At 40.7% G+C, this 20,930-nt stretch overlaps 1 protein-coding gene across 3 annotated transcripts in view; it reads left to right on the top strand.

Annotated features, from left to right (window-relative positions):
- arhgap4b (Rho GTPase activating protein 4b) overlaps nt 1-18,885 on the top strand; it is a 38,993-nt gene extending 20,108 nt beyond the window's left edge. Inside the window, exons 10-24 of one of the 3 annotated variants that reach the window (XM_036008161.1) lie at nt 92-277; nt 1,466-1,550; nt 2,701-2,728; nt 3,767-3,794; nt 4,958-5,018; nt 5,217-5,294; nt 7,439-7,567; nt 9,278-9,383; nt 9,550-9,777; nt 10,601-10,656; nt 10,972-11,143; nt 11,960-12,052; nt 12,296-12,403; nt 13,980-14,082; nt 16,960-18,885. In XM_036008161.1, the coding sequence (XP_035864054.1) occupies nt 92-277; nt 1,466-1,550; nt 2,701-2,728; nt 3,767-3,794; nt 4,958-5,018; nt 5,217-5,294; nt 7,439-7,567; nt 9,278-9,383; nt 9,550-9,777; nt 10,601-10,656; nt 10,972-11,143; nt 11,960-12,052; nt 12,296-12,403; nt 13,980-14,082; nt 16,960-17,175 (1,677 nt within the window). In that variant the 3' untranslated portion in view covers nt 17,176-18,885. Of the gene's footprint in view, nt 1-91; nt 278-1,465; nt 1,551-2,700; nt 2,729-3,016; nt 3,114-3,766; nt 3,795-4,957; nt 5,019-5,216; nt 5,295-7,438; nt 7,568-9,277; nt 9,384-9,549; nt 9,778-10,600; nt 10,657-10,971; nt 11,144-11,959; nt 12,053-12,295; nt 12,404-13,979; nt 14,083-16,959 lie in introns of all 3 variants that reach the window. The other 2 variants (XM_036008160.1, XM_036008162.1) reach the window with 2 other exon arrangements.
- Nucleotides 18,886-20,930: the final 2,045 nt, after the last annotated feature.

Below are 20,930 nucleotides of genomic sequence, written 5' to 3'. Positions count from 1 at the left end.
CACAATGAACCATAAATAAGAAAAAAACCTTCAACATAATATCTAGGAAATAAACTGAATTAACCATCAACATTTCTTTCCACCTTCCCAGGTCAGTAAAACGCTTAAAGCCACACTCACAGCCCTGCTGGACAATATGTGTGAAAGCGACTGTAACCCCTCCCCCGACGTGCTCAGCAGCCTATCAAATGAGCCCCCTGGAGGAAACACCGCACAAAAACTTGCAATTGCCAAGCGTCGAGCCAATCAGCAGGAGACAGAGACCTACTATTTTACAGTGAGTTATTGCAGTTGGCTAGAGGTGCACTTGTTGCTGTTGGAATATCTTCAAAAATATATATCAGGCTAGTATATATATATATATATATATATATCAGGCTGATAATGTCCTTTTATCAAAACTTGGTATTGGCCAATCATCAGGTCTCTGTTTTTTTATTACATATTCCTTAATTTACCCTTTAAGGTATCATAGCTGATCACTCAGTAACTTCACTAGTAGTATTGGTGTCTTGGTATTATTGTATTGGGTTTGGGAGATCAATTTTATAATAATAATAATAATAATAATAATACATTTTATTTATATAGCGATTTTCATAGTACTCAAAGACACTTTACAATAAAACCAGCACATTAGGAATATTAAAAACAAGTGAAGCAATACAACCAACACATAAAACAAGCATATTAAAGCAACACTAGAGAACTTTTCCCGCTTCGGTCCCCCTACAGGTTGGAAGTGGAATTGTCCATTACATTACATTATGCAAGTTTGCCAGATCGGGTAGCGGATCTGTAGTTCGAATGAACTGGACAGTGTAATGTAATGGACAATTCCACTTCCAACCTGTAGGGGGACCGAAGCGGGAAAAGTTCTCTAGTGTTGCTTTAAAAGCAAGTCAAACAATAAAACCAGAAAATAACAGTAGATGAAATGTGATATTATTAATTATAAATGTCCTTGTAAAATGTAAATAACATTTCAATGGAAGGATTCCGTTTTTTTAGATGTGTTGGCACAACCCTTGAATAAAAATCATTTTGTATGAAATTCAAAAATCCATAGTTTGTTTTCTTGTTACACTCAAACAAAATTCTAATGTATTTGCACAATTATTTTCCGCTTACCACGTAATGCTGTGAACATAGTTCAGTGACCACAATGGATTTATTTTTACAGCTTTTCTTTTTCATAAATATGTTTTGAGAATTCCAACAGAATTTCTGAGACTGTGCTAAAAGTTCAATGGTGTTTTAAGTCCCCACCGTCGACCTTCAAGGCAGCGCTGCGACTGTCGACTTCAAGGCACCTTACCCTAACCTTAACCCTAACCCTTACCTAACCCTAGTGCCTTCCATGCAGTGCTGCCTGGAAGACGACGTTGGGGGCTGAAAACACCAAACACCGTGCTAAAACAGTTAAGGAAAAACTGTAATACCTTTCAAATTTTGTTTGTCTTAGAAAGTGAAGGACTTCCTCATCAGCAGTTCTCTGAGCTTCAAACTTCAAGCCAAACATGACCTTCTACAAGAGGCCATACAGAAAGGTACACTTATCAGGGTGCGATTTGTGAAGAAATCAGAGGGGGGGGGGGTGTTTTTTGATCATGCACAACAAAACATAACATGCAAGAATTAAATCTTTGTTCCTCTGGAGTGTTTTAATCCAAATCTGATCTTTTTCCTAAATTTAACAAGTTGTTTTTTCGTCATCGCCGCATGACGCTCACCTTTTCTGGCTAAACTCCACTACCATGGCCCCTGAAAGGACCGTCATCTGGCTGTGCCTGTACCCGGCTCACAGTCACCTATTAGCGGCTAAACAACTGCCACTTTTAGCCGGCGTCGCGGAGCTCTGTAGCGGTTAAATACAACCGGCAACTGTCACTTGGATTTTATCGTTCTATGGCACTATAGACTGTTCACGTTACATCGCTTTGCTTAGTTTAAAATACTTCTATTTCAAGTATATAATTAATATATGGTCTAGGCTATTGGTGAAGTAGATGATCACTTTGAGGGGAGGATACATTTTGAAAAAAAAATAATTATGCAGAGGCAGGGATATGTAGAACGGCAAGGGGGAAATCCCCCCGTGAAATTGCACCCTGATGCTCATACTACAATGTTTGAATATTAGTAGGACAATTTCTTCTAATGCCGTATGAATCAGGCAGATGAGGCGCCCACTAAAAAGCAAGGTCCTGTCCAAGGTTTCTGCAATTGCTTTTGGGGGGAATTGTTGAGTGTCTGTAAATTATAGAGCGTGGTCTAGACCTAAGCTGTGTTCGAAAATGTTCCCTATCACGGAAACAGTGCACTATACAGTATAGCGCGTTAGCCATTTTGTAGTGGTGTTCGAATTCTCCGCCGTTAATTTTATTTTACTATATAGTCCACTATAAAATACCCAAAATGCACAGCTTATTTGAGTGTACATTCGATGTACCCTACATTGTACTCCCGTATACCTCAATGCAAGGAAATGTCTGTTTTTAAACTTTTCAAACTAGTCTACAGACCTAACCAACACTGACTCAAATGGAGGATATTTATAAGACTCCCTCTGGAGCCACAAAAGGTTTTATCTAACTTCTTTTCACATATGCATTAGTACTCCCCAACTCCTGTAAACAGACTTTGATGTATAAAATCAGTGGAGATCCTTGATACTTGTTTTCTGTCTCTTTCTTCCAGCTGAGGCTGTCGCCAGTGACCCTTCCAGGTAAACAGTGTATTTACACAGCTAAGAATAAAAAGAGTATGATTGAGAGAGGCATAGAGACATGGAGAGAGCAGAGAGGACAAGGAGAAGAGGAAAAGGTTAACCAAATTTGAACCAAAATGCCATTTTGGGCAATTTTCTATTATGTATTAAAAGCTGATTTTTGGATAAGGGGGGGATGTGTAGTGCAGTGTAACTGATAACAACAATTAGCAAATATCATTAGACCTTGAGTATTAGTACCCACATGTAAAATGGCATCATGCATTTTATTATTATATTTCCCAGAATGCAATGTGCTCGGTCAGTACGTGTTCGGAAGTCGAGACCTGTTTCCCAATTCTGCCACACACTCTTCACCACAGACATAATCTCCTACATACAGGTAACACACACACACACACACACACACACACACACAAATAAGAAACAACATCCCTTTGAAATACTCCCTTTTTTTTACCTCGTTTTTATTTGCTTGCTGCACTGCGCTGCACTGCTGTTCAACCCTCCAAAGGGAACGATTTAGAAAATCCTGTCACACTGAAGCAGAAGAATTGGTGGGGGCTTCTTGCGGCACATGCACACACTCACAGTTCATCCCCCCCCAGTGTACTTACTCCTGCCTTCATGTGTATGGTGATGCTTATAGTTTATCGCTGGCTTTCTCTCCTTTCAATGCATTCCCCCCCTTTTATCTCCTCCTCTCTTGTGAAAGGGATTAAAATGCACTGGCCTCTTTGTTGCCTCCTCTCTTGGCTCCTCTTTTGAGAGTGTTTGTGTGTGTGGGTGTGTGTGTGTGTGTGTGTGTGTGTGTGTGTGTGTGTGTGTGTGTGTGTGTGTGTCTGTGTGTATGTGTGTGTGTGTATGTGTGTATGTGTGTGTGTGTGTGTGTGTGTGTGTGTGTGTGTGTGTGTGCGTGCTTATGTGCGCCTTTTCCCACTGCTTCTAAATCTTTATTCCCCTTATTTCTAACTCTGCCATTTCTAATCTGTGCATTTTCTCTGTCTCCTCTCTGCTGTGCTTGGCTTGCTGCAGAAGAAGAAGGAGAATGTCTCGGACACAGGTACCAAACCACATCTGTGACTGCTTCTATTGCATGAAGGCCGGTGGGCTTTTCCCCGCAGTGACCAGGGCCGTACCTACTACTGAGGTCATGTCCCTGGATTCTTTTTTTGGGAATGTTGGGTTTACAGTAGCAACACTGGGGGGAGTTTACATTCTACAGTTAAAAACTTGTGTTTTTAACTGTAAAAATGACAAAATGACAAAATGAATAGTTTGTCATTTGGGGAAATACTACACTTCTCTAGCCTAGAAATCTAGACGCACCCTAGCGGCAGCAAATGTAATTTACAGCCAGGGGGTCTAGCAACTCTCCATTGGCTTGCGAGCTGGAAAAACCAAACTCTGGCCGGGCCAATCACATCGTGTATAAAGTTGGTTGGGCGGGCTTATGGCTGCTCATTGTATTGCATATTTGTCAACTTAAATGTTTTCGGAAACACATTTTAGTGTACTGTGTAGCTGTAATTTGAGAAAGTTTGTGACCAGGCTGCCATTTTTCTTTCTGTAAAAAAACGGAACTTGCATGTGTTGTTGTAATTTTCATTTGCAAATTTGTCTAGCGATGCCATCCTAGCTGGCTCTAGCTTTACATTTTATGGCCAGACACAAGAGTGTTATTGATTTTCTCATCTATCTCTTGGCAAGAAAGCAAAGAAGACTGTTCCCCAACATATCAAACTATTCTTTTAATTCATTTTTAGATTCAGTATATTTAAATTTAAGGCCAACAAAAGAATGGTAAAAACATGATTTAGTGTTTCTCCACCAGAATTTCAGACAAAGTTCTGAGAGTTTAGGTAGAGTTTAGTACATTCAGTTCAGAGGCAGTTGCTGATTTCCAGAAGAATTGCCTTCAAAGAACCCCTGCAGTTAATAGATAATAGAATTGAGTACGTAACTCAATAAATAAAATGGGAAAACCAATTTTGGTGTCTTTGGCTCATGAAAAAAAAAATCCTGGTTATGGCCCTGGCAGCAACATTAAGTGACATTACTCACTCAGTTTATTCCTTAGCTTTTGTAACTCTCTTCCTTGTTTCCCTTGTATTGTGTCTTCTTTTCTTCCCGTTATTCTACCTTATTTCTTATGTCGACCTCCTCTTTCTTTACATCTCTATCTGTACTCTCATAACACCTTCTTCACTCATCTTTCTTCTCCAGAGCTCTGGGCAGCAGATTCCTGTGGTGGTTGAAAGCTGCATCCGTTTCATTAACCTTCACGGTGAGTCAGTTTTTATGGTATATTATAGTATATTACTGCAATGAGCCATGCTGAGAGAGCTTTGGCCACTGAGAATGAGAAGTACAGTGCTGAGGTGGAAGTACATCTTTGTGTATCTGTGTGCAATTCTGTATGGAACGTCATGCATCTATGCTAAAATCTAACATGTAATATGATGTGAATGTGTGTGTATCTCAGGCCTCCACCATGAAGGGATATTCAGAGTTCCCGGGTCACAGAGGGAGGTTAACCACATCAGAGATGCATTTGAGCGAGGTAAATAAGCTTCTGAAATTGCATCACTATTTCCATAGATTTTTTAATTTAAATATTTATTATTATTATTATTATTATTATTATTATTATTATTATTATTATTATTATTATTATTTTAAAGTGGCCATATTATGCTCATAAGGTTCATAATTGTATTTAGAGGTTGTACCGGAATAGGTTTACATGGTTTAATTTTCAACAAAACACCATATTTTTACCCTGTGTTCAGGTCTCTGTTTTAGCTACAGAGTGAGACCTCTCACTGCTGTAACATCTTTGTTGGCAGTCACATATGCGCAGTAGCTAGGTAAGATGACATCATCTAGCTAGCTGTTTGTTTCTACAACTTCAGTCAGTACAAGGCAGGATTAGCTGGGAGACTTCTTCTAAACGAGGGCACACTTCCAACTTTGCATGGAATACCTGCAGAATAGGGACATGTAAGTAGTTCTTTTGTAGATTATGGTGAACTAGTGTGTGTTGTAGCAGTGTTTTGCCATTCAGAACGAGCTTGCATGCTACGGTTAGCCACTTCGTTTCGGCTAGTGACGTAAAAAGCCCTGCCGATTTTGAACAGCTCACCCAGAGACTGAAGGCAGGACACATTCAGAAACCCGTATCTCACTCAAAACAGCATGGATGTTTTTTTCCAAGTCTGTATGCATGTGGAAGCACCAGAGACACAAAATAACACCCCAAATCCCAGAAATTGTTATTTTTTGCATAATATGGGCACTTTAAAGTGTAACTCTCGCCAAAATGCAACCTAGGGTCTTTTTGTGAATGTACCCGAGTCAAACTTTTGTTTAAAAGCATTTTTAGGACGGAATCGCCACTTTTAAGATTTACCGTATTTTCGTTTTTCAGTCAAATGGCCTTTTGAATGGGAGTGCTAGGGGCACTACTATGATCGCATCAAAATCGCTATTTTTAAAACACTAAGAAGGCTCGACACAACATGAAACTTTGCTCGAAGTATCACCAGGGGCTCTAAACCTTAACGAAAGCATTGAGAACATTGTTTGTGTATCCAGAGTTTACTAAAAAGAAAGGTTTTGAGCAACTCACTGTAGCTGTTGTTCGTTCGTCTATCGAGCCAGTCAAAAATAGTCGAGGGAGGAGAATAAAAATGGAAAGCTCCAAAAGCTTAGCTCCATATAAATGCACGGGTAATTCGTTGTTTTGTCGTTAGTGAAACACAATATTGACCTTGTAGTTGAAAAAAGAGCCTCATATAAGAATGACATTTCCTCCTATGGAGTCCTTTCATTCACATTCGGAGATCGCCTATTTTTGACTGGGAAAATGGCGGATAGCGTAAACAACAACTGCTAACGTGAGTTTCTCAAAACCTTTTTTAGTAAATTCTGGGTACACAAACAATGTTCTCAATGCTTTCGTTAAGGTGTAGAGCCCCTGGTGATACTTCGAGCAAAGTTTCATGTTGTGTCGAGCCTTCTTAGTGTTTTAAAAATAGCTATTTTGAGGCTAGCATAAAAGTGCCCCTAGCACTCCCAAAACGAAAATACAGTAAATCTTAAAAGTGGCGATTCCGTCCTAAATATGCTTTTAAACAAAAGTTTGACTCGGGTACATTCACAAAAAGACCCTAGGTTGCATTTTGGTGAGAGTTACGCTTTAATGTACACATTATACTTGTTAGAAAATTCTTGTTGGAAATGTGAAAAGTCTTGGTTTTCACCATTTCTGCTTCCAGGATTTTTTTTTTTCTAAAATCATGTTTCGATGATGCTCTGGAGTCATTGCTAACGTAACCCCTCCCGTACTATATAAAAACGATGTCACTACTAACATTAGAGCACATGGCATCAGTGTCGTTTAGTTCCACAAGCTTTCTTAGCTCTTTCAGTATAATAATATGCCTCACGGCAGGCCTGAAGTGAGCTATTGCTTTTATAAAACGGTCTAATAGTATGGCAATATGAAAGTTATAGTCACATTCTAATTATGTAATAACACATCACAACGATTAGACATTTTGAGGAACACAATTTTTATGTCTTACATCTTTTTCTGCAGCCCTACTGCATTTGACTGTATGTCTTGTTTCTGCACGAAAAAAGTGTACATACTGTAGGCTTTTGTTGCTACATCACCTCACAAGTCTGTTTCACTCCCTGTAGGAGAGGAACCACTGTCAGACAGTGAGTGTGACCTGGACTCTGTGGCCGGTGTGTTGAAGCTTTACTTCAGGGGCCTTGAGCCTCCTCTCTTCCCTTATGACAGCTACTCTCAGCTGCTGGAGTGTGGTCGTAAGTCCCCCTTCTAAACCTCTATGTCTGTTCTCAGATCCTGCAGGTTATCATGTCTACTTTCGCTTACTTTGTTATTAGTGTCGCTTTGCCAGACCATCCTTCACACGCTGCGTAAGAGGGTCTGGCTAGTCCACACAGCATTCCGGAATGGGAGAAAAACGTGCTCTGATTTATTGGCATTTCTTTAAACCAATCACAATCGTCATGGGCAGTGCTAAGCTCCGAACGGAGCCGCTGCAAAATAGCCTCAGGAAGGAACTTGTTTTGGTGGAACATGTGTACGTTCAAAAGTTGTTTTAGTCGTGCGAGAGAAAACTCAGATTGGACAGATAGTCTAGCTAGCTGTCTGGATTTACCCTGCAGAGATCTGAGGAGCAGTTAACCATAGTCCTCATAAATTGTCCGGAGTTTAAAATTCCAACACAAAGAAAGCGGAAGGAAACGGACATCTGCGAAAAGACATGCGTCCGGCGGAATATCCTGCAGCACCGGAGCAATCCCGGAAGTGGAACGTCGAGGATATAGACTACTTAGTTATTTATGTATCATTTGGTTTCTAAATGCTTATTCTACCTTGATTTAAGTGATTCACTCATTCATGTACTGTAGAATCTTTTTACATATGAATAATCCTGCTAATTTTGGTTGAGCTTTTTGCAGCTTTAGTAGTAGCCTTACATATACGCTGTGTCAGGATCTACCACATCTGAGGGTTGCCACCCTTAAACATATCATTAAAAACCATGCTATGTATTGTAAATAGTATATTGATATATACTTAAAATAGTTGAGGAAGTACTAAAACAGGGGACCGGTGTTTTAACCCAAACCGCAATCTTTTAAATCTTAACTCGTTGTTTTCGTGTCGTCAGCGCAGGACAGTCACCTTTTATCGGTTAAACTCAACTGCAACAACCGCTGAAAAGACTCTGCCCTCACGGTGCTCTGTACCCAGGTCACAGTCACCTTTTCTTGGCTAAATTTAATTGTTAAGAGCTCCAAACTTAACTGTCATGTGACTGGTCGTCATGTGCGGTCGTCACGTGACGAACAGAGTGTATTTTGCTCAATTTAGTCAGTTTTTTAATGAATCAGAGAGAAACTAAGAGAACAATAATAATGGAAGGGTATCCATGCTACACTGATAATAGTAGTAAGGCTTTCCTCTGTTTACACATATCCTATACAAGTACAATGTTGGCTGTATTATTTGTGTCCCCTTAAAAATTGCTCTTGAGACTGTTGGTTGCCATGTTACTAATGCTCAACACACAAAGTAAATTGTTTAGGGGATTCTCCCCTACAAATACTGTTGTACTTTTGATGCAGCTAGTAAGTAGGCAGTGTGACTTCTACTCTCTCTACTGGTGCATCTCACTGTCTTGTTTGCAGTCTGTTGCCTGTGTTCTTGTTATTCCTGTAGGCCTGATTTTTTTAAATCCAAAACAGAAACTAGTGACAATTTGCACAGCTAATTAAGGTTATGATCCTGCCTGCAGGTTGTTTACTCATGCGATGGCATACTAAATCAACCTAGCCACCACACCTTAGTAGTACTTTCTTCAAGTCAGAAGTTTAAATGATTTATGCATTTGACACAGTTTCTAACTGCTGCAGGCATGGGAAAACTGTAACTGCAACAAATACTTGTAGTTATTATAGTTGAACCTTTGCTCCTTGTGCTCCTTTTCTTTCTGTCATGATCAGAAATCGAGGGGGTGACAGAGAAAGCTCTCCAGATTAAAGCGATTGTCTCCACCTTCCCACGGCCTCTCCTCATCGTGATGCGCTACCTTTTCGCTTTCCTCAATCAGTAAGCTACAACATACCCAAGTGTGGGATATTCTATTACTGTAATATCTCCTATGGTCGTAAAACTAAATGAAAAAAAAAAAAAAAAAAAAAAAAAATGCCAAAAATAACAATTAGTTGTGTGTGTGTGTGTGTGTGTGTGTGTGTGTGTGTGTGTATTTTCCCAGTGTGTCTCAGTACAGTGATGAGAACATGATGCTGCCCTACAACCTGGCTGTTTGCTTCGGTCCAAGCCTGCTGAGGGGTTTGGATTCTGATGATGCTGTTGCTAGGCAGCCACAGGTCAATGATCTTGTCAAAACCATGATCCTCCAATATGACATCATCTACCCCAGCCAATCAGAACTGCCGGGCCCCGTCTACGAGAAGCACATGACTCTGGAGCAGGAGTACTGGTGAGAGATGAGTAGCTGTTGATGTAAATGTGATGAAATGCTCTTAACAAAGGTCTGCGCTCTCCGAGTGCCATCCTTGTTTTAGTTATATATTTTTGACTTGCTTGACACTCTTTTACATTATTTTGTCAGTGTTGGAGCTCGGTAGGAAAATGGTCTTGATGTATTTAGTCAAATCTGGTTGAAATGTTGAATTATTCCAACTTGAATATGTGATTAAACTGGCTACCATTATTCATGTTTAAACATAATTTAACGCTTATTTCTACCATCTTGTCATAAATAAACGACAGGGCATCGCCCCAGAGCTTTGTTGGTCATGTTAGAGTTTAAGACTATATTCGAGTTCCAAGTACCGTACGTAGAGCAGCTTCCCCCTTAGCCCCTTTTTTCGTGGCTGATCCTCTCGAAACTGAATTTCATGCCATGCCAAAGGCATTAAACAGACACTATTTGTGTAAAGACTGCTTAATACTATTAAGCTGATTGCTCACTAAAATTGAACACTAGCCTCCAGCCTATCAACAGTGTCCACGGAAACTTCTAACACCACAAAATCAGCTCTTGGCTAATTCGCTAAGTCTGTCTGTTTTCTTCATGAACATTTATATAATACACTTTTTGACATTTGACAGAGCATTATCAGTGCTTTTGAGGTTTTAGGGGTCGCCTGCGAACCCAGTAGGAAGTACTGTATTATGTGAAATTACATAAGAGAAGTGAGTAATGGTATATAAGAAGCCTGTGGTATGACAGTTGGTCTGTCTGACAAACAGAAAAGGAACTGTGCATCACTGACTCTCATTTTTTTGCTTGTCTGCAGTGAACCAATCACAGAGGAGGGAGACGGAGAGACTGAGCCACTGCCCAGTGAGGACGGTGAGTACATACAGTACAGTACACACACACATACATACACACACACACACACACACACACACACACACACACACACACACACACACACACACACACACACACACACACACACACACACACACACACACACACACACCAGAGTCTGGATTAGCCATAGCCTAAATAGCTAAAGCCTACTTCACATGAATGTACCACAAACCATGTTTACATTTTGAATAAGATATCTTTGGATTTGATTATGATGCATAAGCATGCATGAATTAGTTGAGATTAATAATGTGCCTGAGTTGATTGTAATCGTGCATGTGTGTACAGAGTGGGAGGCAGTGGCCATGTTTGACTATGTGGCGAGATCTCCAGCAGAGCTGTCCTTCAAGCAGGGAGACCTTCTCATCGTTTACAGCAAGGCCTCCTGTGATTGGTGGAGAGGCGAAGCGGGCGGGGTAAAGGGTCTCATCCCTCACAAGTACATCAGCATGTTGGAAGGGTGAGTGGCATTTCTACTTCAGAACCATTCAGACAACCACTGCAGCCATATCCAGAACCATTGTCAAGACAGAAGTGGATCTTGAAATGGATCTCGGAGGCATCCATCTCAGTTTGAGATGGTACATTTCATTTAAGTGATGGCTAAAACAATGCTGTATTTTTCTGTATTATTTCTAAGGCACAATTTACATTAAAGGAATTGTTCGGCATCTCAGCCCTCAGCAGACCCAGAGACAGCCCCAAAAAAGTTTGTGTGTGTGGGTGTTTGTGTGTGCGTTTGTGTAAGGGGGTCAGGTGCCTTGAAAAAAGACAAATCACACTGAACACGTCCCACAGATTAAAAAGGTTTTTCAACCACCACTGGTTTAGACACAAATCATGAATAAGTAGTTCAACCTCAGTTTTGTATTCTGTACTTGTGCGTGTAGGTGTTTGGCCTAAACCAATCCACTTAACCCTGGCCATAGTAATTACAGAAGTTGTACAGACAAAGTGCAGGTTATATAAACAGGGGGGTGGATAACTAAACAGAATATGATATTTTACAATATAACACTGCTAAAAGCCACAGCCTCGAAATATGCCATACATTTACATTAACAGTGACACACACTCAACAAAAATTGAATATCACAAGTTCCACAAAAGTTGTGTTTTTGTAGAGCTGTTGCATTGTAATGTAATGTATTGTAAGGAGTTTTCATTATTTTGTCCACTACCTCATCTCCAAAAAATTTTAAAAATCTGGTCACTCCTGCTACTGCTCCCTCCTACAATTATTTTGTCACTTAACCTTCCCATCCTATATATAAAGATCAGAGCGAGGGAAAAGAGAGGACGGAGGAGGAGGTGGAGGCAGCACTGGAAACCTGACAGCAGAAGATCCACAGACGGAGAACACAACTCGGTATACACACACACACACACACACACACACACACACACACGCACACACACACACACACGTACTTGGATGCACACTGCAATATATGAATGCATTCACACCAGCACACGCAATAGATGTAGACAGCAAAATATATACACACAGACAGAAATACTCACATTATTGCATACAGTCACACACGCGCACAAACTCGCACATGAATGCACACGACACAAAGTTACAAAGTTTCTGTGTACGTCTCGACAGGATGCGGGTGAACAGCGACAGTGCTTCGTTGCCTGGGAGACAGAGAGGAAGTGAGGGTAGTCCCAATCGAAAGCAGCCAACTTCTCCCGCCACACGACACCTGCCAGTGTAAGACTGACAAACACCTCGGACACAATGCATGCTGTATGCACGTATTGTATAACGTATGAAAATACTCTGCTTGGTTTAACACTCAAACACATAGAGGTATATAGTCTCTAATATATAGGGATATATCGGATATGATATATATATATTTATATATACATTATATTATATGTATTATACAGAGAGATATTGCGGATATACCTATATTATTCATGTAGAAACATTCAGCATAAGGGGAAATAAATAAATAACCATTAACATTGGATCACAACAATGGATCATATCACTGCGTGTACTCAAAGGGGTTGCTTGTATCGGCAAACCCATAGACAGTTATCAGCTAACTCTGCAGTTCTGCTCAGCTCTGCGTAGTTGTTTTTGCAGCATCTTTTTCATTGATAAACCCACTGTACGCTACCTGCCCAGCACCAAAAAGCACACAGACAGAGTTAGCGACTAGCTGGTGAACATTGTGGAACATTTAGCAGCTAAAGAGCCAGATTTTTCCCTCAAGAGTTGTTGGAGACCAAAACAGAGCGAAAGAAGAGACTATTACATTCATTGGAAGGAAAGAAAACACAACTCCAAATGAATGCAAATTCTTGTGATAGGCTCTCACTTTCCTGCTCTATGTGCAGATATCAGCATCAGAACAAAAACGCTTAGGCAGAGGACTTCAGTTGAGTAGGCGGCCTTTCGATGTGAACCAGGACACATTTGCGTACACATGCTAAAAGAATGTGGTCATATGCGGCCCAAACCACCTCAAATGTAGTCGGAGAGATCAGATCTCAATGCGTCAATAATGCGTCTTGGGTGCATTCACACCTGTACTTAGAGCTGTCCACTTTTTATCAGATCACTGAGGGCGAAAGTTAATGCCAGGTGTGAACAGGGCCAATTATAAACATTAGAAGGATGGCAGTGGTAGTCTTTGCAAGTGCCAATTTAGCTGTTACAGAGGAATAATTACAGGAAAGAGAGTCTGCATTTCATTTTTGACTGAACTTTGGACAGTTGTCATGATCTGACATGATATGAATTGTCTTTGTAGTGTAAGAAGATGGAGAAAAATGTATCTTGCCAAAACATGAAGCGAGGTTCAGATTAGATTTGGCATTCAGGAATCAGCATCTATGTATATGTATCTTTGAGTTATCTCTATCTATCTTCAGTTATCTTTTGTCTAGTCTATATCCACAACGTTCCACTTCCGGGATTACTCCGGTGCCACAGGAAATTCCGCCGGATGCATGTCTTTTCGCCGATGTCTGTTTCCTTCCGCTTTCTTTGTGTTGGAATTTTAAACTCCGGTTGATTTTTGAGGACCATGGTTAACTGCTCCTCAGATCTCTGCAGGGTAAATCCAGATAGCTAGCTAGACTATCTGTCCAATCTGAGTTTTCTCTCGCAAGACTAAAACAATTTAGGAATGCATATAAACCAGAGCACGTTTTTCTCCCATCCCGGAATGGTATGTGGACCAGCCAGACCCTCCACCGCAGCACCTTGGAGGATGGTCTGGCAAAAAAGGAGACTATGTTTTGTCTAACCAGTTTTACCTTTTGTCTTCTAGGTCTCAGGAGCGAAGACACACTTTGGACACTGTGAGACAGGGCAGCTTCAGAACCACAGACAGACTTCCATTCGGTCAGGCAGACAGACCAGCAGTCGACAAGGTTGGTAGTTCATCCTGGATTCTATCCTGGACCTGGGCTGATATATCACACCTGAGAAACTGTAAATTATGTCTCCCTACTTACTTGGAATTCAGTAGACTCAATCAAATTCTGTAATGTTTTTGATGCCAAAGGATGCTAGTAACACATGTAAGGCTCTGTTCCAAAAAGCAGATTGGAATCTGACTGAATTGCTGACTAGATAACTCTACTGAATTCAGAGTTAAGTTTTGTTCTGGTTAAACGTGCTGCCACTAATGAAACTACATCTTGCAGTGATTAGGCATCAAAGCTTAGAGATAAGACACCTATGATACACCTCCTTGAAAGGAAATCTATATAATCAGACTTCTTGTACTGAATTTCTCTTTTTCTCTGTGAATGATTCATGCACACATCAGTTTTCCACTGACAGCAGTGTTATACAGAACATTTACTCAGTGACCAGAAAAATATAGACCTTGCGTCTGCACAAATCTCCCTTCTCTCCCACACGTATATGTGTTGCTGCATAAACATGCAGTGCAAGACAAATTCATATGCATTTAAATAAATATTTAAAGGACAATTCCGGCGCAAAACAAACCTAGGGGTTATTAACAGATGTGTACCCACTCTGTCGTTCTCTGGGATATGTTTTCATGCTAATTGATTGTGTTTGTAGCTTGAAAGAAGCTAGCGCGGACCGCTGATTAGCTTACAACGCTAGTATTTGGGGCACAGGGAAAGTAAAAATAAATCGCTATTTATACCACTAAAAAGGCTCAAAATATCACCAAACTTTGAGAACTTTGTAAGTGTACAGACAGTTTATTGAACGAAGAGCTGCGGGAGCTCCGTGAAAGGGCTACGAGAGAGAGAGAGAGAGAGTGCTATGCCGCAACAGAGCCTCGTACTTTGGGAAACCAGTCGTGACTTAGAGCTGGCGATGCAAACTAAAATCAAAAGCAATTGCTCAATATATCTGAAATAATCACACCGATGTAAAACATAACTTGTCTAGTTTACTTACTCAGAGGATAACTGTACATATGGTCCCTCCGGTCTGGGTCGCCGTCTCCAATTTATTTTCGGTACATGGAAAAAAGTTTCAACTACAGCCCTGTTTATCAGAGAGGGGAAATCTTCAGACTGTACAAAACACTGCGTCTCTTGGGTGTCGCGACGCAACAGGTCCCACTCCGTGCAACATAGACACTCCTGTTCGGTGGCCATAGCTTCACAATGTCCGCAGGTACACCACCAGTTTCCTGAAGTACGAAACTGTTGAAGCATAGCTCTCTCTCTCGCAGCCCTTTCACGGAACTCCCGCAGCTCTTCGTTCAATAAACTGTCTGTACTTACAAAGTTCTCAATGCTTCGGTTAACATGTAGGGACCCTCATTATGCTACCGTTGAAGTTTGGTGATATTTTGAGCCTTTTTAGTGGTACAAAATAGTGATTTGTTTTTACTTTCCCTGTGCCCCAAATACTAGCGTTGTAAGCTAATCAGCGGTCCGCGCTAGCTTCTTTCAAGCTACAAACACAATCAATTAGCGTGAAAACATGTCCCAGAGAACGACAGAGTGGGTACACATCTGTTAATAACCCCTAGGTTAATTTTGCGCTGGAATTGTCCTTTAAAATAGGTTTGAGGAATCGCTGAAGACTGTGGAGTTGTGGGGTTTTTCAAATCCAGCAATTTTTAATATTCACAATAAAAAGAAGAGCAAATCTCTTAAGTTTAATACATGGCTGATAAACGGGCGGATGGGAAATGTCTCGTGGCTCTGGTCATTAGTCTATCATTTCGCAAAACAATTGTGTTAATGAGACGTTATAATCATGCATCAGTTTGCTGTTTTCTGTTCTGTTTCAACCACAAGACGTCATACCTGGGAGACTTTTTTTTTTGTTTAATCATTCAAAATGGAGTGAGTGCCACAGTAATAGTAAAACAGTATTGTGATGCTGGAAAGCACATAACATTAATCCCCAATTTGGACATTTCTCTCTTTCTTGGATTTTGAAACTGTTGCGACAATTGAGCCAACGCCATTGTAAAATACTTTAAAGTGCTCTTATTATGCTCATTTTCAGGTTCATAATTGTATTTAGAGGTTATATCAGAATAGGTTTACATGGTTTACATTGCTGCAGCTCCTCTTTTCACCCTGTGTGTTGAGCTCTCTGTTTTAGCTACAGAGTGAGACATCTCACTTCTGTTCCATCTTTGTTGGTGAGTCGCACGCAGTAGCTAGGTAAGGACTACTAGCCAGTCAGAAGCAGAGTATGAGGGCGTGCCACGTCAGCAGCTAGGCGAGCATTATAACATGTTACAAAGTGACGCATGTTTGTGAACAGTGTTTTCTGTTGGAGATGGTAACTCCCTTTGGGGTGGACTTTGGGCTTTTTCACTTTGTAAACCTATAACATGCACAAAAAAGATATATAACACAATAAAGGAAAGGGAAAAAGCCAAAAAGCATAATATGAACACTTTAATACCTTCAGGTCAATGCATTGATTCCAGAACATATTTTAAACATCAGGCCGGGTTTACATATTCATTGCTATCATGTTCCCCAGAGATAGGAGTAGGAGTATTTCCAATATGATAATGCCTGTCATTGTGCAAGAAAAATGTGGGAAATGACATCAATAATCTGGCCACAGTTACCTGATTTCAGTCCCATCGATCACCTTCTGGATGAACTCGAACGCAGCATCCATGATACATCTTTTGCAGTTGATCAAGCAAGTTCTAACTGGTCACAGGTTCCTTGTTCAGTGGGAGGTGTTATCAGCGTCACTAAGATTACACTTTCATTATCCTGCATGTCATTCTTTCCCTTTGCTGTTTGCTTCTCCTCCTCCTCCTCTTCTTGCTCTCTCAGGACATGATCAGCCGTCAGATGAACTCGGTGTTCAAGGAGCTCCTGTCTCGCCAGCCGGCCGTGCTGCCGTCCACCCTCGCCGCCCCTGCCGCCCCTGCTCCCTCTTCCTCCTCCTCCTCCTCCTCCTCTTCTTCCTCTCTGCCTCAAGCTGCCCCCACTGCCAAAAAAGTAGGATTCAGCCTCAGAGGACGGGCCCTTTTCAGACCGGTGGACTAAGTGGGATGAGAGGATGAGTGGGGATCACTGATTCATTGTTTAACGATGAAGATTATGCTGATGCCCATGATACATTTGGTGAAGATTTATTTTTTTGACACATGTATAATATTTGCATCTCTGCCATCTCATAGTGCCACTAGTCTCGGTGCCGTGTTACTGTACGTCCAGTGTGTCTGTTTTCCAGCTGGTTTTTGGTCTGTTTTTGTTCTGGTCTGTTTTTGTTCTCCAGGCTTTTGTAAATTTCTGGGGAATGAGGGATGTGACATCACCAGACAGACTTGTTAAAGTGGTTGCCATGATACTTAAAACAACAACAAAATACTTAAGCTGCCCCCCAGTGGCAGGTCTAAGATCAGCTCACTCTTTTAATGTTTGCTTCATTTCAAATGAAAGAAAACTGATCTGCGGCCTGAGTGCCTTCACATCTTTTGCTCTTCACAAGTATTTCACTTAAAAAGATTTGAACTCTGCATATTATATTTAACAAGTCATGTGATCTAGGAAGGTGTTTATGGAACCCCAAAGTGTTCAATGTAATGTAATAAGACATTATGAAATAAATAAGCATGTGAATAAACTGTGTAAAATATATAAAGGAACATTTTGTGAAAACATTTAGGCAATTCTTAGAAGTCAACACATTATTTTGAAATGTTTTTTCAACAATTTTAACAATTCAATTACATATACAGTATATTACTCACTGTCATGAAAAGTGGCATTATTAATACAAGTGTTATTGGGAAAGCTGCCATTATGAAATACAAATAGACTTTTGAAAAAGGGCATTTTTAAATAAGAAATAGTCCTAAAAAGCTCTACTCTGATGTTTCATTAGCCTAGTTGTGATGAAATAACATTTCATAATAATAAACGGAGCTTTAATAATTTCTTAATCTTTATTTCAGAAACGATTGTTTTATTTGTAAACTGTATGTCACACAATTCATTCATGTGAATATTTATTTCATAATTATTTATTTATTTAATTATTTAATATTGAACATGTTGGGGCCCCATAGAAGTTAGCTGGGAAAACTGTAAGCAGTGGGATCAGTACTCTATAGCAGCATGCAGCGTTAGCACGCACGCACGCATGCACACACACACACACACACACACACACACACACACACACACACACAAAAAGACTGAAAAAACATTCCCCTTCATATGTGATACATGGTCTGATATGCAGGCCAAAACTCAGGGCTTTCGCAGAGTTAGAGCCAGGCTAAGTTAGAGTTTCTCACTCAGGGCTTTGGTTGACTTATTCTTCAACTGGAAACTGTGCCCCCTAGCCTCAAGAGCCAAAAACGGCCCCCATATTAAAGAGGATTCAGTGACTTCCTTTGGTTTAAACTGTGAATTCAACAGCGACATTTTGGAGCCAAGATCAAAAACTCTTGTCTCATTCATCCCCCTCTGACTTTATCTAGCACCATCCACAGTTCCCATTGTTTTGAGGATTATTGCAGTGAGGTGTACAATTAGTTTGACTTTTTACATAGTGGCTCCCCTCTGTCGTGTTTCAGTATTATAAACATATAAGTAGAATCCTTTTTTAATTGATTCTGCCTCTATGGTTAAAACACCCTGTTATTCTGGATCACTGTTTGATGATGTCACTAAAGTTACTGTGTCCAATTGTATGTGTGGTAAAAAAAAAATGAATTCAATAAAGTTGATAAAGTGATGAATGATTAAGGGGTTGTCAGTGTATTTAAACTGCATATCAATGACTGTATTCTAGGGGAAGAGCTACAGGGGGCCATGTGGGGGTGGCTGCTACACCTATTAAGGGGCTCCCCCCCAACCCTTACCCTAATTGTAACATATTGCAATATTCAGTCATCACTGTGTCCCTAAGCTGTCCAGAGCATCAAAACAGGCAAAAATAGTAGGCACGGCACTACTTTCCTCAGTGAAGTGAAACAGTCTACGTTAAACTAAAACCAAGTCCGTAATGAATGTAATAAGCTATACAGTCTATGGTATTAAGATAAACTGGATTCAATAATTAGGGCATGTTCATTATAATTATCAAGTTCAGTTGCCTGCTGTACAACAGAGCTGGTGGATTCTTCAACTTTCTTTGCGTAACTTCAGTTCATCACTAGACGTGATTTGGAACAGCATGTGCCCTGATCTTAAAGGTTCTATGACATGCTGCTTTTTGGATGCTTTTATATAGGCCTTGGTGGTCCCCTAATACTGTATCTGAAGTCTCTTTTATATAGGCCTTAGTGGTCCCCTAATACTGTATCTGAAGTCTCTTTTATATAGGCCTTAGTGGTCCACTAATACTGTATCTGAAATCTCTTTTATATAGGCCTTAGTGGTCTACTAATACTGTATCTGAAGTCTCTTTTATATAGGCCTTAGTGGTCCACTAATACTGTATCTGAAGTCTCTTTTATATAGACCTTAGTGGTCCACTAATACTGTATCTGAAGTCTCTTTCCCAAAATTCAGCCTTGATGCAGAATTACAGCCACTAGAGCCAGTCCCACAGGACGCTTTCCTTAGGAGTGCCATTTCCGTGCCTGTAGCTTTAAATGCTATTGAGGAGGAAAGAGGTGGGGCAAGGTGGAGGGTGGGGGTGTGGCCTTGACCAGTTTGTGGCCAAGGGAGTAAGCGAGCATCCGAAAAGCGTACCTCCTATGGGGAGGTTATGAGGCTAACAAGCCATCACCTCCTGGTACCATTCCATTGACTCCCATTCATTTTGGCGTCACTTTGACAGCAAATAAATTTACATCTAAAGTGTTTAAAGACTCTATTTGTCCATTGTTTATTTCTAAAAAAAATACGACAATGTATAAAAGGCTCCATTACCTTGTACCTCACGTTATGGCCCCGTAGCAGCAGTTTTTATAAAAATAGGCTAACGATTGTGTCATAACGACGCAACTTTCTGTCGCATAGTAGATAAATTACTGTATAGCCAGGAGAAGCTCGCAGGCAATTGGGGGGATGTGGAGGCATACAGTCAAAATGACAAAATAATTCATCAGAATACTTACCAAAAGTTGCTCCTGCTCCTATGCTCATGGACAGCTCCTACTCACACTCTCCGTCTCTGCAAGATTGAATGATTCAGATTTCTCTTGGCACAGCTACCAGAAGACTTACAACTTTCAGACAGGTTGCTCACGTCACATCTACGTCTTCAAGCTCAGTTGGAGGCTGCGCAATTGACTTCACTGGTCTCCGTGGAAGTCTATGGCGTCGCTTTGTCCATTTCTTTAACTGTCTATGTGTGCGGCCACGGTTGTAGCTCTATTTCCTCCTGGGTGGGCCAAATTCTCTGGGCAGCTGTAGGCGGCGGGCAAAGCAGAGAAAGGGGAGGTAACCTTTCCCCTTATGACGACATAAAGGGAAGATTCCAGATTGGGCCATCTCAGCTTTCATTTTCTCAAAGGCGGAGAAGGATACCCAGAGCTTGGTTTACACCTATCGCCATTTCTAGCCACTGGGGGACCATAGGCAGGCTGGGGGAACGCATATTAACGTTAAAAAACCTCATAAAGTGACATTTTCATGCCATGGGACCTTTAATTAATACCAACGAGCTGCAGGTGCGCAGTAAACCAAATTGTTTTATCATGTTTGAACTGGTGATGTTTAGGCCCTCTGAGGATAAATCTGAGGGGTCTTAAGATGATTAACACATTTGAAAATAAGATATTTCGTCTTACTTATTTCGTCTTACTTTTCTCTCCTCTAATCTTTGCTTCTTGTATTACGAA

The sequence above is a fragment of the Sander lucioperca genome, chromosome 12 (assembly GCF_008315115.2).
Source record: "Sander lucioperca isolate FBNREF2018 chromosome 12, SLUC_FBN_1.2, whole genome shotgun sequence".
NCBI classification, from domain to species: Eukaryota; Metazoa; Chordata; class Actinopteri; order Perciformes; family Percidae; genus Sander; species Sander lucioperca.
The sequence above is the reverse complement of the archived record's forward strand: the minus strand, read 5'-3'. Positions and strand labels throughout refer to the sequence as shown.